This window comes from Empidonax traillii, unplaced genomic scaffold, assembly GCF_003031625.1.
Source record: "Empidonax traillii isolate 1590-97213 ecotype Southwest subspecies unplaced genomic scaffold, ASM303162v1 scaffold329:size853407, whole genome shotgun sequence".
NCBI classification, from domain to species: Eukaryota; Metazoa; Chordata; class Aves; order Passeriformes; family Tyrannidae; genus Empidonax; species Empidonax traillii.
This window is the reverse complement of record NW_020955522.1, coordinates 111,491-136,206: the sequence shown is the minus strand read 5'-3', so window position 1 is coordinate 136,206 and position 24,716 is coordinate 111,491. Positions and strand designations below refer to the sequence as shown.

Sequence of the window (24,716 nt, the reverse complement as noted above, 5' to 3'; positions counted from 1 at the left end):
GCTATTTGTGTATGCAGGAGCAGTATTTCTGCCACCACATCCCCGGAGCGTTACCTCTGGCTGTGATGTGACGCCGCAGCCTCAGCCACCTCCCCAAGGGCTGGGAATGTGAGGGCACTCAAGGCCACAGCCCATGGCAGCTGCTTGGGGGGGGCACAGAGCATCCCCAGGGCCACCGAGTGCAAAATCATGGAGAAACTTTCCCAGAGAGGAGAATTTTATGATTCTATGAAAAGCTTGTCTTGAAATTTCCCTGTACAGTTTTAAGAAAGACATCCACTGTGCACAGACACAACTAACCTCCTTTATGGTATCATCTCCTGTTTTATGTATCCTCAAAGGCCAGCTGCAGACAGATGTGCTTTCAATGATAGGCATCTTAGTCTACCATTGATTATTAATCAGCAGACATGCTGTAGGCTAAATGCAAGTAAAAGCCAATTTAAATACAACTTTTTCCCCTCAAGAGTCTTTGAAGGGCCATATTTTGCCAGTTTCAAATAACATATTGAAATAACTTTTGCTTTTGGAAATAATATTTCATTTTTCAGGTATCAAAAGAACTTCACTATTCTTTCTTCAGTGATACTTTAGTGATAGTCTTGGTTTTGTGATAGCTGGATGTTAGAAATGGAGAAGCTTAGCACAGTTTACTGAGGTAAGGTTTACTCTGATTCAGAATAGATTGGTAAGGGATTCCAGCACAAAGGTGAGGTAAATCAATACATATCACCTGCAATAAAGATAAGACTTGTAAGCCGATAAAGGAAAAGTAAACCCTGTTTTAATGTATAAGAAACTTAAGAAACTGCTGAGGAATTGATATTCTTTTTTTTTTTTTTTTTTTTTTACTAAGTCATGTGAGGTAACTATGTTGTTTAGAACTGACAGATGCCTTTGAAGCATTTTATCCGGATCAGCTATCTTGCAGAATCTTCTTAAGCTAAATAACAGATTCTGTACTAACATCACTATCTACACTAGACCTCAGAAGTATATAAAGGCTGCCTCAAAGCAAGGAAGCGGATTCCCAGATTGCAGTCTCACAAATCACCAAAATCACCTCAGCGTACCCTACAGCCAGCTTGCTGGTGGCCTAGTGCTTCTGTTCTTCATCTTTCAGACTCATAAGAAAAATAGCTTTACTACGTTCATTACTCCAGTATCACTTCCTCACTTAATAGTACCTGTCACAGGGATGTTGCGTGATTTTTGAGTAGGAGGGTACTGGTCAGAAAAACTCTCATGTTTTACTCAAAACAATCTGGTAATTCCTTCTGAAAATGTCTATTTGAATATCATTAAGGACTATTTAGCTTTCAAGCTACTCTTTGAGTACCTCAAACTTTACATTAGAAGTTGGAAACATGAACTCCTAAGTGTGTCTTTCCTCCTTTACTATGATATTAAAAGAACTTGAATGTAAAATGAAAAAAAACCCCATATAGTATTTCTACTATAATGTGAAGAAGGTATGGTGTTTCATTGCTCTGCAATTAAATATAACCCATAATGATTTCTCATAGTTTACAGCTGAAATCTGATTTTCACTTCTAGCACACCTTTGGGATTCAAAGCATATGTATTTTAGTATTTGTTCATTCAATCATCAAATTGTGCAGTTTGTCATGAAGATATACAACCTGAAATATCATTATCACTGACTACAACAAGCTGTATTGTGTTACCTTATTGAATATGGGCACATTATTGGCCAGTTTTCTGAAAAAAAATTTCAAATAAAATTGAAGCATCACATCTGTTGCCAATGTAAATATAAAACAAGTAGGAACAGAGACTCAGACTGTGACTGATTGCAAAATAAATGTAGGTCTGAATTTATTGCTGTGTTTAGAATTTATTAGTTCTCTGCCTTTAACTTCAGAAGTTCAGCCAAGACATTCCTACTTAAAAATTACACTAACTCCTTATAAATGTCTGGGTAAAGGAGTAGAATATTTGTGAATCTGGGTCTGTGAAAGCCACTGACTTCCCTGCTAAGACAAAAACCAGGTTCTGAATTATGACAGGGACGTGCAGAACTTGGAAGGTCTCATGAAGGCTCACCACTGCCTTGGATGAGGCCAGGGTTTAACCTAAGGAGTGTAAGGGGTCTAAAAAGGAATTCAGGCAGTGGAGAATAGGAGGCATTGCATTGGATCCCAAGAGGTTTAAAAATTGGCATGCAAGAGAGGAAGCACAGTTACACCTGTACACAGATGAACCATATGAAAACAAAATGCTGTCAAGCCAAAAATTTTGTGCTTTTTAAAAGCAAAAATTCTAATTTTTTTAGGTGTGCAGCAAAAATTAAATTCCCCAGGTGCAATGGGGGGGTACGTGGTGTGGCTTGAACAACCCATGTTAAGAGGGTATGAGAAATAGTACTATGCAAGATAATGGCCCATGAATGTTACAGGCAGATGCGACAGATTTGCTGTATCACTGGGTGGATTTACATGTGTATGTGCTGGTTAATTGGCAACAAATTCTAATAACTTACAAAAAAACCAAACCAAACCAAAACAAAACACAAAACCCAACACTTCAGGTGGTGTGCTAAAAGAATCATTACTATAACCTCGGGCTATCCACAATAACTTAAAACATTCAAATCCTGGATCATTCATACTGTTAATGTGTTACTATTTCAGACATGTGACTAATTTATAGAAAGTGATGTGGCTTGTTGAAGAATTCAATTCACTCTGAGTGTTTTCAACAGCCAGTAAGAAAGAGCCAGTAAGAAAGGTGTCTATTTCAAAATGACAGGACTCCCTTCTTCTTCCTCCAGATTTTGACTATAATATGTCAATTTATGAAGAAAATAGAGTAGTTTGCACAAACTCCTATCTCTTTGATAGGAAAATAGAATAGGGATTTATTCTTTCCTCAAGCCTTTTAAGTAATTTCTTTTTTTAAGAAGATTATACAGTTTGTTATTTCAGTGGATCATCTAGTTAGACTTCACAAGACAATATATTCATGTTTGGGGAAAATACAATAAGCAGGGTTATTTATTCATCTGCTTTGATTATTTCTGCAAAGTCTATTGTCCCAGTCCCACAAAATATGGGGATGTTTTTAAATTAGCAATTTCTTTCTGAAGTAAACCACCTCAGTACTAAAGTACCATGGATTTTACGGACTGGGTGAAATGCATGTGTCTGTATGCATTCAGAGCACATTTTGAATAAGTGAACTACTTTGAAAGGAATGAAACTGATATATTCTTTCCATAAAATTACTAAAAGCTGACCTGTAGCTAAAAAAAATACCACATTTATTGACAAGGTGGTGTGCACTGCTGAGGTACTTTGCATTGCAATGGTTCACCTACTGCAAAAGTAAATGAACAGCTAAGGTATTACCTCAGGAATTCTTTTTTTTTTTTCATTTCCGCATTTACACAGGCACTCCTCCATCCAAGTGGCAGGTAAACTATGGAGTAAAATGAGATGATAAACTTCTTGAGTGTTTTAGTAAAAATATCACAACAGAAACACCCTCTTCAAGCAACTAAATAGAAATTATGTACTTTGAAAATGTTAGGGACATCATTAGGGAAAAATAATCCCAGTGAAACCATCAGCATTACACGATCAGGGATTATTCCCCACTGGAACATGCAATTACAGCACTGTTCCTGCTGAGGTCGTAATTACTATTATCCATAGGGTGGTGGTTGCATTTACCTTCCTGTTGGTAATTCACAGACTGGATTGGACAGCGAAAGACAACCCCACTCCTACTCACAGCATGACTGGTACACTGACTGTCCAGCATGGGGAAGAATTCATAATCTAATGACTGTCATTACAAATAAGAACTAATTCTCACACAAGAGAATTCTTATAAGAAAGTTCATGAGATCTTCCAATCCAACAGCTGCTCTCTGTGACTATTTTAGCCTACGCTGACAAACGAACAAAAGCTGACAAACAAAAGATTGCTGAACTGGCCTGACTGTCTCTTACCATTTCTCCTTACAGTTGTGTTGAAATAGACACATAACTCCAGTGCTATGCAATTTTCTCTGATTTCTCTCATATAACTATCTTATGCAGCTGATTTAGGGTAATTAAAGAAGCTAGCATATTATCTGCATTTGGACACATCTGAATGATTTGATAATTAGGAAATTTCGTGCTACTTTGAAAAAAGAAAGGAGATTCTGCCAAAATTCCAAGAAATTCACTCCTTTCTGGATTTCTACAAAGATTGTGTGTTAACAACTCATATCCAAATACAGTTTAAAAATTCTGTTAGCATACTAACACATCCAGTGAGTGCTGAATTTTCCTAAGTGAGGTTGAGAAGAGGCAAAATTAAAGGAAAAGCTTAAAATGTTGTAAACAGTATTAAAATCTACTGCCAATAAGTAAAGTAGAATTAAGAATGAGCCTTAATTCCAGAAATGTTATGAAGTAAACAAACCAACAAACCTGCACAGCTTATCATCATAAACACCCATGAAGTGCAGGGGGTCGGGAGTGCAGGTCAGGGAGTAGAGGGGATTTTTTTTTTCTGTGTTACACAATTACTTGCTTGAGTGCCTCGGGCACATGAAAGCTTCATTCAGGTGCGCTTTGCATCAGGGACAAGACAAGACTTTTATCTGTAGATTCTATGATTTAGCTATGTCCCTTGGAAAAGAAAACATACCTGTTTCCTACAGACAAAGCAAGGCAAATGTTTTGCATTCGAAGTGATTGTGTTTGGTTTTCAGTATTTGATCACTGGGGCAAGAGGGAGTGGGAAGCATGAAAGTACACAGCCAGCAGTCTGTGCAGAGGAAATAGTACAGACTACAGAAACAGCAGATTCCCACCAACCATGAATTTTGAAAGTTTTTGGCAGCTTCTGCTTTTCCCCTCATGCTTGAGAACATTTCAAAGGCGGGATTACAAAGGAAGACATCACATGTTCAGTTCGAAACTGTAACTGGGGCTCCAGGGAGCAGAGAGGGGGCAGGTACAGCAGCAGCACACGCTGTTTTTAAGGACTCACTTCAAAGCACTTACCTTTATACCTCTCTGTGCAGGTAAGGATCACAGCCCAGCAGATGATCCACCGCCTCTCCATTTAGACAATAAGGAGGAGGATTAGTTAACCTGAGACTGCATTACCAACCTGGGCCTCTGACCTAAATACCACAGTTAAGCAACAGTGTTTTGTGAATGTAGGACTTCAGGCAGAAACTGGACTGATACAAACCTGGCACATGACAGACTTTGCTCTAATCAAGTGCTTTATAAACAAGCAGCTCCTGTCTTGCACCTATGAATTATGAATTTCTCAATACATCCAAGGGGTAAGGTTGTCACATACCAGAAACCCGAGGTCATAGAAAAGACCAAAGTAGTATCCTTAGAGCAATAATTAATGTGACTAAACACCTCTATTAAACCTCCTACACTTTTGCTTTTACCCTGGGAGGATTTTCTTGGCTAGAAACCCCTACTACATACTGACCAAGATTTTCACCTTGTTCTTTCCAAGTGGCATGCCTAGAGTGCAGAGAAGAAGATACAGAAAAAAAACGCACATAACCAACCTCCACAGTAAACCATAGTTAGCCCGAAACCTGCTATACCCCTGCCTTTACATCTTTTTGAGAATTTAAATGCTTGTATTGGCAATTACTTTGCACTGTTTAAAATTTCATCTGTCCCAGGGAAGTAGAGAAGGGAAGAGAAGAAAACTACCACTATTTGGATATTCCTTTTGCCGAGCCTATCATCTTTGTTAATAGCCTCTAATGAATAACTCACTCAGGGATAAACATGCTAGCATTATTATTTTGCCAGCAGAGTCAGTATGATTCAGAAGAAAGCAGTCATATGACTGTCACAGTTTCCAAGTTGTATAAAGCTGTGGGAAAACAAAAATTAGTAGCTGAGAGAGAAGGCTTAACTCTCACTACTGCAAACAACTCAGCAGCCAGTGCCTGATTCAAAACACAAACACACAAACTTAAAAAGGAAATATTACTATCCAACAGAAACTACTCTAGAGCAGAGAGGTTTCTCTTGCCTGAGAGGCCTTAGAATTTATTACACCAACTTGCCTGAAAAAGCAGTTCTTTGACACACAGTCCGTCTTCTTAGTGTCTTAAATTATGCTGACTTTAAAAGTGCCAAGATGGACATAAGAGTGCATCTAGGCATGACAACTCATGCTTCCTACACCAGACTTCCCTTTTGCATCCTAGTCTTTTGAAATGGGTGATAACAGTCATCAAAAGGTAAATGTCTGCTCAGAGATCACTGTCCTGGCCAGAGGACATTCCTTTAGAAGCCACTGACATCTGATTTCCAGAATTCAGAACTGGTTTTTTGACCTCTTGGGGTCAAGACAAGTTGATTTTAGGCATAATATTGTTACCTTATCAAAGGCCCCTTTGTGTGAGTTTGTGTGACAGGGTTCTACGGCTCTGGGGGGAGGAATGTTTACCAGCAAGCAGCAGGCTGAGGAGATTATTACATGCTGAGAAGCAGCATGTGAAAGTCTCCCAGGACCGGTAAGCTCTGGAGACCAGTTGTTCTGTTAAATCCACCAGAACTGATAAATTCAGAACACCATAAGCCTGCTGGCTGTGTACATAACCACTACCCACATCAGTATCAACCATGGGGTGCATTAAGTTGGATCATGTACAGGATTACGTACACACACTCAGTGAAGCAAAGAGCTCTTCAAAGGACTTTCTAAACTACCTACCTTGAGTCAGAGGTCCCAGAGGTGGGACCTGGCCTCCCAACTGTTACTCCTACAGAGTAATTATGAGTGTGTAACTGAATGTGCCGTGCGTGAATAGTTACCTGCTATCAGTAACAGCTCTAATAACAAAAAGCCTTTGTTCGCTGTGATGTGTATGTCTCCCAACTTAACCTGCTATCATGGAAAGGGGAATTTACAGAATCAAACATCCAGCTACCTTATCAGTTATTTCTTGGCAATACTAATCCCCTGTACATAGGACTGCTGCTGCCACTGATTTTATCTGTCATATGACTTGCTTCAAAAAGTACTTGCAGAATTCACTTTATGCAAGATCTCATTTCCAAGACTTTCTTGGAAGTCAGAAAATGGAACTCCAGCTGTTCATGACAGAAACAACCTTAACCAACCAGTTTTTGCTAGTTTGTGCAATTTGGACTCTTTATTAGAACACCAGCATGTGCAGAGATTAATCATCATGGTAGACCAAATAAATAGAAGGTTAACACCTTTAGCTGCTTTTACGTCTGAAAGGCAAATTTAGGAAAGGAAATACTTCTGAACAAGATTCCTGCTGCTGCTACTTGAAGATAAGCTTCTACGGAGCCTGAACCTCTGTTCATGCCTGCTCCATTTTTCTATTATTTCTGGCAAAACCCAACACATACCAGCATAAACCTTTCAAGTATTTCCAGCAGACCTTTAGATTTTGGCACATAAAAGTATCTCCATGCATATGCAGTACACCTACCTGCAATTGCATCACTGCCGCTGAAAGCTGTGCCATGTCATTATTAGTCAGTTGGAGAACTACTCCCAGGAATCTTAAAGCTGTTAGGAAAGCTCTTCACGATCTCATCTGACGATATGCAAAATAAACATCAATGCCTCAGGAAAGACTCCTTAGTAGGAACATGTTGTATTTATTACTATTCTATTCTAATAATTTTACTTCTACACTTCTGTGATTTTGCTGTTTGCTTCTTTAAAGTAGCAACTCCACGGAATTACAAACTGGCAATTTGGGTGCCGAGCAGCTTCTTTTCATTTGTCTCACTTTGCTAGTTCAATACAGGGATGCGAACACATGGAAGTTTCTCTTTAAAGACAGACAGACAAGTATGATGGTTATTAGGTAGTGCTAACAAAAACTATCTGCTGGATTGTCTACAGTGCTTGGCGTAGACTCCTTCAAGCGCCCTGAGTTAAACAGTAGCTTTGTTCCTCTGAAGGTTTCTGCTTAGATGGCTTAGCAAGGTCTTGTCCTTCGCTGCAAGCTACAGGTTTGCACTTTTAGAATTTTTCATTTCATTTAAGTGTTTATAATCAGGAACTTCTGGAAATTCCAGTGACAACTGACTGCCAACCCCTGACAATGAGCTCTTAAGCTTTGACTATTGCCTGAACAGAACTGCGGCTTAACAAAGAAAGTTGTTTTTTTCTTTAACAATTCTTTCTCATCCGGTAAATACTGAGTTTCAAATATCCATGACAAATTCTTAAGACGTTCTTGGCATCTAAATGAAAAATTTCCCTTCTTTATAGCAAAAAAGGAGTCATTTAATACTTTGAGTATCTCCAAAGTGAAGCTACATCACTAAACTGGATTGAACTTACAAAGCACAATGTTCTCTCATTTACTGTTTTTCTAGCTAGTATTTTGCATTTAATGTGCATTGGTTCACTCCTGTTGCCAATATAAGAAGACGCCTTGGACTGAAAAACATCACCACTTAGTGTTTCTAGAAGACATACGTTCAGAAGTTGAACTTTCTGATGAAAAAAAAAGATATAAAATTACTCTAAAACATCAGTATTCCTTTGAGTCAATAAATATCTTCCACTTTTCCTGCCAAATTTTTATTGTCAGAGAGAACACATGTGGGAGATATTCGCTATTAAAACTCTGTTTACAGGGAAAATGAAAAGCAAAATTTTGACAACTTCAGAAAAATGGTGACAAACATTAGCAATGTTTTACTTACATAAAGCAGAGATAAAAGGAAGCAAATTACTTTTCTGCCTCTCATGAAGCTGAAAAATGGTGGAAAAAATTGATTAAAAAGTTACTACCTCAGCAAGAAGTACAAGCGGTTCTCTTCTTGGATGCAAAGGCAGTGTCTTGTTCAAACCAGAGAAGGGAGGAATAATAGGCAAAGTTGGCCATTATCATTTAAACTACTTGAGATAGGCCAAAACCACTGAGCAACCAGTATCAGCAGACAATCATCTGACTCTGGAATTGAGCAAACTCATCTTCTGACCCTGAAGGTTGGTTAATGCCCAAGGAAGGAAAGTTTCCTGCAGGATTTGCCAATGAGATTAGCCCTACCACTACATTCTGTGTGGGAATGGACTTCTCAAATCTGAAGCAGTTTTATTATGGAGTGAATCTTCACAAGATCTTGAAATTTGGTAAGAGGCCTAATCTGGTTCTCCAGCTCCAAAAAATACTCCACAATCTCTCAGATCTAAGGGTGGACTCTAGAAGATAGGGCTGAAAGCTACAATCGGTTTTCTTCCTCAGTTGGTATCACTAGAAATTATTTAAAAGGTTTGATATATTATCAAGATAAACTGCCTCTTCTTTGAATTTGAATGTCAAACTCTATACTCAAACTACTCCATACTCATCTTTCAAGTTCAATAAGACTATTTTAAAGGGTACATGCTTGTTATTTTTTTAATCTAAAACAGTTCATTTATAGTTCAAGAATTATGATTTTGGAGTAGGACTCATTAAAAAATACCTTAAAATATATTTTCAAAATCTGTAACAAAATAATGACTCATCAATCTTTAATATTAAATTCTTGCCAAAGCAGTTACAAGTCAAAATACCAGTATTTATCTGTAGAAATAACAGAGCTTTAGAATACAAAGCAATATAAGTATCCATGAAAATATAAATAATATTTAATATTACAATTTTAATAAAATACTTTTAAAACAAATTTAGTCAATCGTTTCTAGGACTTGCTCAGTTTCCACACAATCATATCTGAACTGAGCTGAGCTTCTGCTATTTTCAAAGCCATTTTCCGGTAAAGGGCACCATTCATTGTTTGATTCATACTCAGCACACACTCTTCCCGTTCATTCTGAAGCTTCTTCCTGAATTGCTGAACTCCTTCCTCAGTGTCCAGTAAAGAAGCCAGAGGAGCATTATCGATTTTCTTGCCAGCCTCGTTCCCCCATGTCAAACTGTTTTCAGCTTTACTTTCTTTTGAGAAAAAAGAACTCTTCGAGGTGAGCATTTCTTTTACCAAAGCCAGCGCTAACTGTTCAGCAAGTACACTTTTTCGTCCAGATCTCAGGAGTTTTACACGGCAGCTTGGCGGTAGAACTCTAGTAAGGCTATGAAGGCACTGGAACAAGATAGTCAGATTTCTGTAAAACAAGATTATTATTATTATTGCTACCTTATATCTTTAAAATTCCATGGAATATGGAAAATAAAGGTACTTGAAAACAAAAATAGAAACACTTATGTTGGTTATGGCTTTAAGTATTGTGTGTACTTTACATACAAGAACAAGCATTTAGAGGCAGACAAAAAATCACTTTTATTCATTGACTGTCACTACCAACAGGTATGTACATGCCTGTTAGGTGGCCTACAGCTTGTCTTTCTTAAACAGAGGGCAAAAGTTGCACTTAAAAATCAGACATTCAGAATTACTAAGAAAGCCAAATAAAAGTGCTGATGATCATCAGGAAACCTACTCTCCTGGATAGCAGTGTAGCATATACAACACAGTGACACATTCCTTATTCTAAGAGAAATGCAGAGTTTGTTAAAATCTTATTCCCAGTGTTTGCCCTGATAAACAAAGGAAACCTCAACCCAAAAAACCCAAAAGCATCCAGCAGCAGCTAGTTTTCTTACACAGATCAGAAAGATGTCTTTCCTTGAAGTACTTCTATTTCAATTTAGTTATCTTAACATTCCACTACTTGTATCGTATAGTTTATTTGGTCTCTGAAAGGCTGTGAAAAAAAGAACAGTCTGTAGCTTCCACCTAGTACAGAAATATCCTAGTTGGATCAAAGATCAATCCAAAGACAGGAAAAAAAGATACAGAAAATACAATCACAGTTACACCATACACATGCAGCTCACTAACTATTAATGCAAAATGGGAGCAAAAGTGAATAGTACTAAGTAAATTAACTTTTCAAAAAGAACCAAAAATCTTGAGACTTAAAATTTTACTGATTGATCTCTTAAACATTTCAGCTTTTCCTCTTACATAAAGGAGATCAACTTCTCATTTGAGTAAAAGACTGAACCTCACTATAAAATATAGACTCCTAAAAGTTATACCTTTTCTTTCTTTTATTTTTCAGCTTGAACTCATCAGGACAGCAACATTTGTCAATATTCAAGAAGTACTTTTTATGTTATAAGCCTTATCCAGCTAAATCATAAATTATGGTAGTATTACTAAATTGCTTAGCCTGGTTCAAGAAATTTTAAAAACATTTCTCCAAAGAATCTACATAAGAAAAGAAATCCCTGAGACTCTTCCGATTACTTCCTTTTCATAATCATGGCAGATAGGAAATAAATATAGCAGAAACATGTACAAAACAAGACAAAATTTATGTTGCAGTACTAAAATAAAAAATGGCCAAGTAATAAATTTAAACTTAGTATAACTTGGTGTTTGTGGTTTGGTTGGATTTTTTATTTTAATATCCCCTTAAGGATTTTTCTTTTAATCAACACATGTTGAATAAAAAATTATATATTATACTAAAAATAAAAAATATAAAATTAGGATGTAGTAAAATGAAATTAATAAATAGTACCAAGCAGATAGTAATGGACATTAGACTTATTTATAATTCTAACTAATTCTAATTGATGTTCTAACTTAGACAAAATTAAACAATACAATTCAGGTTCTGCCGTAGTTCCAATCTGAAAATAATTCTGTTATTGCTCATTGTTATCATATCATCATATTGGAAGCCTGTTGGTTATGATTTTGGCTGCTATTTATGGTACCACTAGGAAACAGAGTAAAGATTAAAAAAGCATTGCATGGAATGATGAATATATGCTATAATTTGAGTGAATTTACCTGCAAAATATTGTTAGAACCCCTTCAAATGGATTTTTCAGGCTCCAGTTAAAAACTGTACCATACACATTTCCCGCTTTATGACAGAAAATGTTGTCATGGCATTCCTTAAAGGGTGTGCATTCCATTTCTCCCAGTAACCATGAATTTACTGGAGTCAATGTGCAGTCAGAAGACATGATCTGAAAGGAGAATCTGACAACTGTTGCAAGGACAGCAAGTATATCTTCCATGGAACCTGCAAGAAAATACAATAAAAAGATATTTGACCTAACTCTTTTGATCACACTGCCTGCATTAAATATGTTTAGATTTTTGGCTTGTACTCCTAGTTTTTCATTAAGCATTTCCACCTGTTTTCAGGCATTCTTTGGGAATTTTCTTCTCACCTAAATTCTTATACCTACTTCTGTTGAGCAAAACAGTTGAATAATGGAGCGCCACCAATACAGTGAAAGCTCTTAAGATAAACATCACCTTGCCAAAAGAAGGCTATTAACAGCCTCCGGGGACAGTAAGGTGACATATTGGCTTTAGCAATGATACAGCCTTAAAGGAAGAAAAATTAAACTTCATCGCCAGCAACCAAAAGGATATTTCACTATGTGAGCGAAAGCTCAGTTAAAAATCAATTCAATCAGGAAAATTAAAAGAAAGGAAAATAAATGACCATAAAAGATATGTAGATGAGGAAAAGCTTCAATTAGTTTAGTAGTATTTAAGAGGTAATACTGTGTCAGAAAAAAGCCTTATATATATATGCATTCTGTACTCAGACATCTTCAAAATTATCCTTGCTAGATACCCTTCAGCATCAACACTCGCACAAAACACTACAGCAACTCCATTTTGACAAATGTTCCATCTCATATTTCAGCCAGTTTTTAATTCCCAAAAGGCCTATGAAGTTCGTGTTTGAAGAGACAGATGTGATTACACCTTGAAAACCTGGTTTGGTATGACCAGAATAAACAGAAGAATCAAATACATAAATATTTATGAATCCAAAGTATATCTAAATCTATTTACCTGTACAGTAACTATTATCCCTTAGCATCTTTACTGAAAATCTTCCATTTGAAATATCTTCCAGATTTAACAAAACTTTCCCACAGAGTACAGCAATCTGTTTGCTCTCCTGTAAACCGTCATCCCCACGTTTTCGCCTCTTTGCGTGTAGAAGAACTGCACAGCAGACACGATGAAACGCCAATAAAGGTGAAAGGCTGGTAACAGCAACGACTGTCTTTGCTCCATCCAGATGAACCCCTGAAGGTCTCTTAGGAAACTCTTTTTTCGGATTGTTCTTGCTATGTAAGTCCAATTTAATCTTTTTTGGAGGTGGCTCAATTTGACATGAGGAGACAGCCAATGCTGAGAAGGCCTTGTTCAGCTTAATGATTTTACTTTGACACTTGATAATTGGAGAAATTGAAGAGAAGTCTTGATCCATCACTAAAGATAAGCTGACATCATCCAGTGACCTGTGAAAATCCATACAATACGACTGCACTCCCAGTTCATATTTTTGCCATCTGACATATAACCATAACTCTGCAGATATGCAGAGACATATTTAAGACTACCAATAATTCCAATATCACTCCAGGTTAAGTCACAGAGTGGGCAAAGAGTATGAGTCCTTCACATGACTATTTCATCTAAGCTTAGTATAAAGATTTTCAAAATGTGGACTGAATTTTCAAAGAGCTTTTAGGAGTTTGATGCCTCACTTCAACTGAAAGAATTTGAATGTTTAATTCAGCCAGAAAAAGCTGAAAATTCTACATAACCTATGCAGATACTCTATGACATTTGTAAATTATTTTTAAAGATTTAACTTAAGTTTTAACAAAAACTTGCAGAAAGTATCAATTCCACCCTTTTGAGAACTAAAAGCCCTTCTGATGATCTATATTTTTATAGGTATTAAAATAAAATTGAATGTAGAGTAAAATAAAAGGTTTAAGATACCATTACCTTAAACATGAAGCAATTTCCTGAAATGCTTGAAGTACTTTATTTATTCAACAAAGAGTTCTTTCAATGAAATCCTAATATTACTGTTTCAGATCCTCTCTTAGTGAATACATTATTCTGTCAATCAACTCAATCTCAAGATGTCACTGACACCTGAAAGTCTTATAAATCTCTTATTTTCTTTAGAGAGGTATCACCACCTCATAATGCAATCTAAGATATCACTGCAATCTTGCATTAGCGGGAAGCACAAAAATAATCTATAAAAAATTTCAGTGTTGGGAATGGAAAGAAAGCAAGCCCTTTTCCCCCAAAACACAGGATATTGTATTACAGTACTGATCTGGAGCCCAGAAGACTCAGGTTCTGCTGCCAGCCTGCCAGGTAACTTTTGACAAGTGACTTCTCCACACATCTTTTCTCAACTGTAAAAACAGGGGAGAGGGCTAGATTGCTGCTAGATTTTAAAATCTGAGGATCTCTGAAGCTATACAAGAATGAAGCATTTCATTTTCAAAACCAAAGTCATCATCATCAATTCTAAAAGAACAAACACTGGAAAGGCAAAAACAATCTCTTGCATCAGTGGCTCTTAACAGGGGCTGTCAAGAGGATGAGGTCAACTTTCTTGTAAAGTTACAGTAATCTGGCAGTTGAGAAAGAATATACCCACAGCTCCAGCAGAATGGCCAGAGGGTGTAACAGGTCAGCTCCCTCACAACCACTTGAATGATTTTCAGTGGCATCAGTAGTCTTTGAGCTTACCCTAACACAGCCTCAGCTACACTGCTTGTGGGAACATGGGTCAAAAGGCACGTTCTGACTCCACCAAAGTTTACATTACACAATGAACATCATAAATTTATGTTTCACGTAATCCTGTTTTTTCAACCTGTCTTGCAAATGAGTTCCCTTTCTGTAAGGGGGAAATGACATAAGTAGTATTTACAACTGAACTGAATAATTAAAAAAACCAGAATAAACAAATAATCGTAAATGATAATAAGAACAAACAAATTATATAGCAGGTTTAAGTATTCAATCGTTCTACATTTTACACAATACATAAGCTTTGCAAATATTTTGACTAGATACTTGACTAGAAAAGCCAAAACCTAAGTATTTATTAAGTTGATGAGAGAACTTAGTATGTTTCCTCTTGTGCTTCCTCAAGTAAATCACCCTTAGGAACAGCAAGCTAACAGTAAAGCATCAGGAACTGTATACTTAAAACAGAGCCTTATTTACAACATATACTGATGTCAGCATAGCTATGTCAGCATGGACTGTAAAGAACCATAATTTTTGTCAAAAAAAGAGAAAACTCTTTTGTGAAAAGTCTCTAGAGATTATACTCACACAAGTGATTTCTGGCTATACAATGTATTTTTTTGCACAGTGGTAGAGGGAGACAAGCAGCAACAATACTGACAAAGACACACAAAGAAACATTTTAAATATAGATGTTCAAAATGCAAAAGTTCAAAGCTTAAAAATCCATTCTCACTACTGCAGAGCTTAACCTGCATATTCACTTTCTATAAAGCTACCAATGAAATTATTAGATAAATTTATATCTTACCAGTGGAAGGATTCCTTTAGTTTTACTCCAACTACCAAGTTGTCACTCACAACACGCTGCCACAATTTCTCTGTGAAGTGCTCTGGGACTTTAGATGCCAATGATGTCTCTTTACTAAGAGAGTGAGGATTTTCTACGTCATCCCAGAGAGAGACAAGACCTTCCTTACAGAAAAACAAGTTTTTTAGGTAAATTAAGTAGAGATACTGGTTCCTTTTATACTGCATTATTTCATGTTTTACCACAAATGATTGCTTCAAGAGCTTTTTAGACACATAGAATGAAATACATAAACTAGTTTATTCTCAACAGCAGGTTCAATGGATAAAACTGCATTTTCTTAAAACACATGATGTGATGTAAAGTAAAACTTTTTTTCTCCTTGTGAACATCACATGTCTAAATCTTGATCTGTCACACAAATAATTGTCCAAAGAAGATTTAAGGTGCTAGAATTTATTCTGTATCAGTGCATTTAGTCGCTCCACACTTTGTTGTCCAAAGTTGGCTAACTTGAAAGGGACCATGACAGTAACTGAAAGTGAGATCAATTCCATTTCAATTAAACTAGGAGGCTTTTTTGGAGCCACATATTACGATAACATTTTCCCAACCTCCATTACCTTCTCAGCCCACAGTTCACTCTGCCATTATAAAATCAATTTTTCTCACACAGATCTATGACAGTTCACTTTTTGTAACGTGTTAGATCACAGACAGATATTCAGTCTCTAAGCAACTGTGCCAGTTAGGACTGTACACTGTTCCCCTACTGTTTGTCACTAACTCTGTCAGCGGTTACTCCTCCATCCGTATAGCTCAGTTGTCAGGAGGTATTGTGCACATTGATTTCAAGGAAAGACAAAAGAAAACTAAATTCACTCTTAAGTACACATATTGGCAAGTTAAGATGATGAACCAAACTTAAAAAGTAGATTAATGAGTTTTGATAGTGGCAACCCCTACTGCCAAAAGTAACAAGTGGTCGAGGGCAGCACCCTCTACAAATGGCGGAATTCAGAAGTGATCTGTACCATCTTCTGCATTTTACCTCTTCTGCCTTTGGCAGAATATGGGTTCTTTCTTCAACAAGATCTATCAATGCTCTGCAAGATTCAAGAATAACCCTCTTTTGGAGTTCTAAATGCTGCCGTAGCTCTCGAACAGAGGTGAAACCAGCCTGTAAAAGATAAAAATGATCATTAGACTTATGCTTATGTCTACTGCAAAAAAGAAAGGTTACTGCAGATATCAAAATACCTTTTCAGGTTTCCGTTCTTATGCAAGTATCACAAGCCAAGATCCTGGCATTCCTCAAGTAATGTTTCTAAAAAATGTTCATATCAAGCTAGTCTGTTGCAAAATATGAATCTCAGAATCTTGTTCTCTCAATATTAAATCTAGAGTTTAGGATACATATTAAGATAAATTTATCAAATTATGTAGATATTCATAGTTTCATTATTAATTCTGCTTAATTTTTTCACTGTTTCATTTTCTGATCAAGATTTGTATTGATTATTGGTCAAGTAAACAAATTGAAGAGTTGGCAGATTTAGAAACAGACATACATGCTGGTTATGTCTCAGTTAACCAAACAACAAAAACCCAAAACAACAACAAAAATACCAAAAAACCAAATTAAAACGCACGCCAGCACCAGCTTCTCAGGTTTTAAGAAAGCTCTCAAAAGCTATTATCTAGAAAGCAAAACTCTAAGAAGTCCAATGCTGTGTTGCCTAAATGGTTGTGGGGAAAAAAAAGACTCCAAGCCAAATTAGGCATGAGATAAGAGAAGGATACAAAGGTTTTAATGAGCCCCAAGGCTTATTCCCGAACTTTCTGTATTCCCCTGTATAAAAGCTGTCTTCTTGTTTTAATAAACTGCCATTTTGTGGGTCATCTTCTGCGTGACTTGTCTCCCATACAAAATGTGCCACGAGGGTCTGCAGCGGGTCCCCCGGTAACCTGCGATACCCCCAACGCGTGCTCTTGAATACAGGTGTTTTCAGTTTTTATAATGATTTTCACCAATGAATTTCACCAATCCCTGCCTGGTCACCGCCCAGGTTCTGCCCCCCCCCCGCCTCTTGGGAATTGGGTCTGAGGGTGTTTTGGGACCCCCTCTTGCTTCATCTTCATCTTCCTCAGAGCACATAATGTTCTTGGAGGCCATCCAGAGTTCTAGGCCTGAAGGTTGTTGCGTCTATGGCTATATCTTCTTGTGTAGATTTTAGGATGTTCTCTACAATTCTACCTTTGAAAATGAGACTAAACAGGCCAGTGGAATTTAGGGGATTGATATGGGAATGGGTTACAGGGTTTGCTATGTATGGTTGGTGTGTTAAAGGGTAAAGGGATAATGTATTGCTACTTTAAAATCTACATTTACTACATAACTACTTCTAAGAACTACAAAAATTAAAAAACCAAAACTCCAAGGTATCAGCTGCCAAGGAGTGAACAAACTCACCACTGGAGTGCAAAATCAAGCTTCCCTCTTTCATATTCCCTCAGAAAATCCCCAAAACCCCCTAGACAGGATCACACATAAAACCAATATAAGCCTGAATAAAAAAAACAATTCATGGAAGCAAAGTGATGTCCTCTGCTCAAGCTGCAGTGGCAAAGGGCATTTAGAACAAGTAGCAGTCAACATGAAAAGTTCTGTAAAAAATTTATCTATCAAATCATGCATTCAAGTACCAGATTCCAAGAAATATTCCAGTGCCAGACTTGAGTTAGGAGACAGAAATAAAGCATTAAGGACAAAGATGAGTCTACAGTACCTTCCTAACTGAGGTCATTAAAATACTAGACCATCATTTACTCCCACTGGAGCCAACTCCTGAACAAACAAGTGAGAAACAGAAAGCAAACGGGGAAGTACAGACTTGGAAGCAGTCAAAATGGCCAAAAATTCACTGTTGTAGGATGCTTGCTGACCAATCTGACTTTTGGAACCCCTTTTTCCTCATAAAGCAGCACAAGAAAGAGACCTGAAATCTACCACATGGCAAACCCAAGACTGAGGAGGGCCCACCATCAACGCTCTCTGGCCAAAGGGACAGGCACATCATTTCTTGCTATAGGCCAAGATGTGCTGCACAACAAGCACCAGAATTTCCAAGCTTTTTGCTGTGAAACTAAGCAAATAAAACCAGATCACCTTAGAACAGAAAATAAATGTGAACACAGGCAGTCCAGAGCCAAACACAACAGAGCTGTAAGTAAATCCAGCATTATAATCCTTACAAAACTGTCAAGTATCTGGGGAGGAAAACAGACCAGCGGACATAAAGATACTTCTGACTTGCGGCATTTCTGCCAAAACAACCAATTAAAACCATGAGAAACTCTGTAACCTCAGCTGTTGTAATGTATCTGCAGTGCTCTGCCAAAGCATGTCTTCTTCAGAGATTATTAAAACACATGTTAAAGAAAACTATATCTTCATGGAAGAAAAAGCTGGATTCAGGCCTGAAAGACTGTATACAATTTAAATATAGATCAGTTCAAAATGCACAAACTGATCTATTTTTCAATTTCACTACCTCCAAAACACAACTTATATATGACTGTGTATAATGTAAATGCAACCTATTTATATAGTGGACTATAATTCAGCCCTCACAAAATTTTCACAGGGCTAGGAAAGAGCTGTGCAGATGTGAAACAAGAGCAAAGCAGTAGAGGATGAAAAAGGGCTGCATTTGCTTCATTTTGCTCTAAAAGGCAAGATTCCACAGAGACTGTCAAAACATGATTTGATTGGCAATTTCTAGAATACCTGAATTTTGATGACAATTATCAAGAGGATCCACTCCGGGCCTAAATAACCTTTGGAAATTCCCAAGCTAAGCAGAATCCCGGCTTCAAACTAGAACCCTATTGCTTCAAAACAATCATCCTTGAAATTCAATTATACCTCAGATTATAAAAACCAGCACAAGTACTTCATTGTTCAGCAAATAAAATACAGAACAACGGAGATCTCAACAAGGAAACAACAGTAAGGTTGAAAAGAAATATCTGTACCTACTTCCAAATTCATCAGCTTGACAATTTCAAAGATTTACAGCATTGAAACACAGGAAGATTTCCAACTTGCTTACAGTACTTGTGCTAGCATGTGGCTTCGAAAATCAGAGATTAAAAAGATCTAAGAATACTGAAATAAATGAGGTCTTATGAAGGATTCTGTGTCTGAAAGAACAACTTTATCAGCACATGATAAATGAAATCTCCAGCCAGTGGCTTGTTTCCAGCAGAACCAGTAGAAAGTACAAACCAGATTATTCATTTGATCCTAACACAGATGCACAGAGCTGTACAGCTGGAAGCCAGTTGGTATAGTAACAGTGCAAAGTTATGGAATATAGAACATATATCTGTCAATGGCAGAGTGAACAAGCTTCATTGCAACAGCAGAAGGTGCAATAAATGAGAGACTGAAACTAATTTCTGTTTTGTAGAAGAAGGAAAGTAATGTAATGAGTAGAGAAAGAATAGAGCAGCAAAGAAATCAATTCTAAAATATGTGACTGTCAAAAAAAAAAATTCAGGAAAAGAAAAAATGCATTTAGAAGGAAGCTTGCACTTCTGCACGTTAAAGCCAGTAGGCCTCTAATGCACAAAGTGAAGAATGTAAAAATGCAGGCTTGGAAGGGACCTCAAGAGGCCCTTAAAATTAATCCAGCTCCTACTTTCTTGTGCCTTCCATGAAGCAAAAAATTTTGACCACTGTTTCTCCAAACAACAGCTTTTATCTTTTGGAAGATGCACAACATCTCTTTAGACATCTTGTTTGTTATTAGAACTAGAAAAGTAATTTCTTTTTCAGTCTTTTCTTAATATGCCCTCCCTTTATTTATTTATTAACTGGCAAACTATTGCCAGTTAATTTGCTTCATTTTTAAAAGCTGGAAATAAAACTGACACGACACTCCACTTAGTTTTCACTAATTCTCAAAGTATGGGAATAATTACCTTGTATCTTGTTGTTAAAGTACTTTTAGCAAACTAACAATAGCCTCATATCTCAATATGAGATCTGACTCAACATGAGCTTTTTTTTTTTTTTAATAATCTTCCTAGTTTGCCAACTATTATGCATTTGGTATAGTCCAATACACACACTGCAAAAGCACATCCTGGGTGTTTACTAACAGGATGAAAGACAGAAAAGTAGGTAGAAAGTAAAGCAGAAAGACAATGATATATTCCCATGGATTGCTTGGGCTCTACCAAGTTTCCCCCAGCTTGTTTTATAAATGATGCTAATTGAAAGAAGGATACATTTTAGCTACACCTACTGGACTTTGCAAAATTACCCCATAAAACTGCTAGGAAGAGGAGAAGAAACATTAGCAGGTGATAAAACAACGGTAACCAACTTGTGCAAAAGCACTGGGAACCTGGCACTACGCAATCTGAAAGATATGGGATGTGGAACAAAAGAAGTAAACATTCTAATTTTACAAACTGGTATTTAAGCATCTATGAGTAAAATGACTGTTAAGAAGCTTTGATAAGATAGCTTCAGCATTAGTTCAAACTTTTAATTAAAATTAAACCAGACCTTTACAGTTACCCAAATGTATTTGTGACAACAGAGAGAACTGAAATACAGATAACCACTGATTTAAGAACAGATACTTAGCATGCTGTCTTTTTCCCTGAACTAGTTCTTCAATAAAACCAGCATAATTACCCTCACCCTTTAGAAAATGTAGTGATATGGAAAAATAATTTATAGAAAATATAAAGGCAGAACAGGTGAATACAAACCTGCAATCTTGTTTCAAGGGCTTGGATAGTAAGCAAGCCATTCTCTTGCAATCCTTCTGCAGCTGGAACAGCATGTTTATAATTAATACCACTCTGAAAGAAAACAAAACCAAAACCCTGAGTAAATTAAAAAGCTGAAAATAAGGTACAGGCAATTACACAGCATTACAAAATTCTGCGGGAAAATACAAAAAAACAGCAGAACTACATGATGCCTTTAAAAAAGAAAAAATCTTATCTTCTAAAAGCAATTAGAATTTGATAATACATAATGGAAAGACCCAATTATGGGAAGCTAATTAACATGCACTATGGCCTTAATTAGGAGCCCTTAGCCAAAAGGTAAGCATTGTAGCAAAACTGTTACACATGTGAAGCATTTTCAATTCCATTAATTTCCCAAAACAGCGTTGATACTATCAAGGAAGTAGATAATCTCTCTAGATAACTTATGATTACAGCAAGGAATATTTTATCCAAACTTCGGGGCATTTCACAGCACACATTCAATTTCACTTTGCACCAATACTTCTGCGATTTTCTTAAATTAGTAAGCATGGACTGAGTAGCTGAGAAAAGGTAAGCTCGACTTACTGCATAGTCAACCCCTCCAAGGTCTGTTATTTGGAATGTACTTAACACGTCTGTATTGGAGTCATCCTTAAAAAGCAGTAACAGTTGCTCACTTCCAGAGCCAATAAAATCATCCACCAGAACACACTTCACTTTTTGGCGTTTGGAAGCCACCTACAGTAGAAAACGTTTGAAAATAGATTTATTTGAGATCTCATTTTGCAGAAGCTTATTCTGGTGCGTGGAATACAGCAGTTTTAAATTTTAAGCTCTCACTTTCACCTCATCATTTACAGCCTATGTAACTGAGAAAAATTAGCCATTTCTCTTTAAAGATCACTTTCCAGAATACAGGTTTGCAGAGACGAAAACTTTTCAGTGTATTCAAATAGCTGAATGCTGTAATATTTTTTTAGAACAGTAATACTTGCAGATCAGATAAAGGCATTATAACCTTGACAAAGAAAAATATTTTTGATTTGTTACACAGTTAAATATGCTTAAAAGGTAAAGACAAATTTGTACAATAATGATGACAACTAAGTAGGACAAATTTTTATTTCCTGAGTTATGTAAGGCTTCTTGTCAGATTATTACCAAATCCTAGCACTTAATTTTGTCCCTTCTAAGAAACAATAGCAAGGCCTCTTCTTGTCATGAAACAACACTTTTTGTTACTAGGAAATGAGACTCAAAAAGCTTTTAGATTCCAATAAGTAGTTTATGCTTTGCAACAATATCAGTTTAACATAAATTATATAGGCACACTCATAACTCTCTTTCCACTTCAAGTTCTCACACTACTGCAGTTTTCAGTAGCAGAAGCAGCTTTGGCTCAGATTCATAAGTGTATTTTTAAGAGACAGAATCCAGCTTCATTTTCAGATATTTAAGCCAGCAGTGAAAGCAAAAAAATCTCATACTTTAGACTGTTTTTTTTAACAGCAACAACAATAACAAACAAGAAATCTAACAAACTTAAATGTGCAGTTTTTCAGCTGCAGGAACTTCCAATAAGACTACAAATCCAAAAAAGATAGTAGTAAAATGGAGCTGTTTAAAGACCCCAGTACCTGTAAGCTGTCTCTCCTCTGTACAACACAGCTATTTCCAGAGGCAAAAGACACGATAAATAGCAAATCATTGCTACTGGTTACAGCTGCCTTTACTGAACATGGTTTCTCAAAAGGAAGCTCACAAACACCTTTAGGAAGACCATTTTGGAACCAAATAAGCTGATTCTTGTGGGTTATGGCAACAAGTGATATTCGGAGCTGCTTTTTCAATCTCTCACTCTTGCAGACGTAGACAGAAGACACCACTCTGCTGTAAGCATGGGGCATGAAGCACGTGCCAGCCAGCATTCTTTGTGTTTGAATTGCGTATCCAAAGAACTCGCTACCCCAGATGGCTCTGTCTGAAATGGAAAATTCATCTGCATCTTCACTCTCTGGCAGGCAAGCAGTTCTTATCCCTAAGACAACAGTGCCTTCACCTACAATTTCACCTGTCCACACAACTGAAGAAAGCTGAAGAGGAGCACTCTGCACCACGCAGGTGTTGGAAGAGATGTAGAACAGCTTGTTGGCATGTCTCCACAACACTGATGGGCCAGCAAACAACCTGATGTCTTCTTTCAGCTCATAATCTAATTTAAAATGAAAGGACTGCTCAAATTGATTTGAACTGTGAAGCAACAGTAAAATGTATTTGACATTATTTCGTTTTTTCACTTTCATCAAAATGCACGGAAGAATAATCCCTGTTCTGGAATCTGTTGTGCAGCTACAACAAATGATTTCAATTTTTGAGTGACTGGCATGCATGCTGAGTGCTCCAGAAGACTTCTGAAGAAACATCTTAGTGTCTCTATTGAACACCATTCTTCTGACACATAAATGCATTGTTTTATCAGCTGATCCCTCCACATGTTTTGGTTTTGAAAGCTGAAATACAAGGACTTCGCCATTGTAGGACAAGAGTTGTTCTTGCTCATCCAGAAGCATCTTGATTTAGCTTTATGTATGTTCCTCTACAAGAAAACCATATGCATCCCCAAGGATTATTTCTTTGTGGGAATTTTAATCTATCTGGAAGGTTTTTACCTACAAAAGCAAACAAGAAAAAAAGGATAAATTACTTTGGGACTAGTTGAACTGATCTTTTAGAAAACCTATGCACTGTAAAACAATAACATGAGCGACTGAAGAATGAGGCCAGTGTGTGTTTTAATGTCACAGATTAAAAACGAAGTTAAGCAACTTTGCACTGAGAGATTGAAGTAATAGAAACGTTTCAGAAACGCTTATTTGCCAAAGTATGAATTCTCTGGTTATCAACAGCTGCACGGCATAATATAAAATGTATAGAAACCAAACCGTACACTTAGAGTTTGTGTGACTGAATGGGACGTGTCAGCGCCACAAATGTACTGAGCAGACTGGAAAGCAACGGCGCTTGAATTTCCAAATTTAAGAGCCTTGTCTCAGGTATAGTGACTGTTAACAACTACAATTCATTGTTTGTTAAAACCATAAAGCCTCGCTAAGGAGAAGGCTCTCTGAAGAAGTACAGAGTCCTTTCGCGGCTCCCTCCCTTCCTCCCTGCCCACAGAAGACCTCGAGGACCGTGAGCGAAGCGCAGGCGTCTCACCAAGTTTCACTCAACTTTCGGGGTCCGCACCGACGCCCCTCGCCCGGCTCAGGCAGCGTCACCGCCCGGGCCGGGCCGGGCCGGGCCGGGCCACGCGAGCTCCCGCGGAGAGGGCGGGCACAGAGAGGGGCAGCGGCCACGGGCTCGGCACCGGCGGGGCCTCACTCGTGTTCCGGGGCGGCTGCCAGAGCCTCGCCTGGCTCCCGGAGCCTCTCCTGCGGCAGTTCCCGGCCAGGCAGGATCCTCCAAAGCTCCCGCCTCCAGGAGCACGATGGGAGAGCGGGCGGGGCCAAGAAGGGGGCGGAGCCTCAGGGCAGCCAACGGCA

The 24,716-nt window shown here is 37.5% G+C and overlaps 1 protein-coding gene and 1 long non-coding RNA gene across 3 annotated transcripts in view; both read right to left on the bottom strand.

Moving 5' to 3' along the window:
* Positions 1-5,153, bottom strand: part of LOC114061345 — a 50,847-nt gene extending 45,694 nt beyond the window's left edge. Inside the window, exon 1 of the long non-coding RNA XR_003572098.1 lies at positions 5,025-5,153. This is a non-coding gene — a long non-coding RNA (uncharacterized LOC114061345). The remainder of the gene's footprint in view (positions 1-5,024) is intronic.
* Positions 5,154-9,361: 4,208 nt separating this feature from the next.
* FANCB (FA complementation group B) lies at positions 9,362-24,457 on the bottom strand. Of its 2 annotated transcripts, none has more exons than XM_027891751.1 (9): positions 24,391-24,457; positions 22,812-23,843; positions 21,760-21,912; positions 21,166-21,258; positions 16,427-16,555; positions 15,376-15,539; positions 12,843-13,297; positions 11,814-12,051; positions 9,362-10,113 (listed from the first exon to the last, which is right to left on the bottom strand). In XM_027891751.1, the coding sequence occupies exons 2-9, from the start codon at positions 23,742-23,744 to the stop codon at positions 9,693-9,695; spliced, it is 2,586 nt and encodes an 861-aa protein (XP_027747552.1). In that variant the 5' UTR covers positions 23,745-23,843; positions 24,391-24,457; the 3' UTR covers positions 9,362-9,692. The 2 variants fall into 2 exon arrangements, with proteins under 2 accessions (XP_027747552.1, XP_027747554.1); XM_027891753.1 differs by having other exon boundaries at positions 24,366-24,439.
* Positions 24,458-24,716: the final 259 nt, after the last annotated feature.

Excerpts from the sequence above, each read along its gene's own strand:
- FANCB (XM_027891751.1), bottom strand. The coding sequence starts at position 23,744 with ATGCTTCTGGATGAGCAAGAACAACTCTTGTCCTACAATGGCGAAGTC. Across the intron at positions 21,259-21,759 it reads TTGGAGGGGTTGACTATGCA|AGTGGTATTAATTATAAACA; the intron begins GTAAGTCGAGCT and ends GTTTTCTTTCAG. Across the intron at positions 10,114-11,813 it reads GTTCTAACAATATTTTGCAG|AAATCTGACTATCTTGTTCC; the intron begins GTAAATTCACTC and ends CTTGTTTTACAG.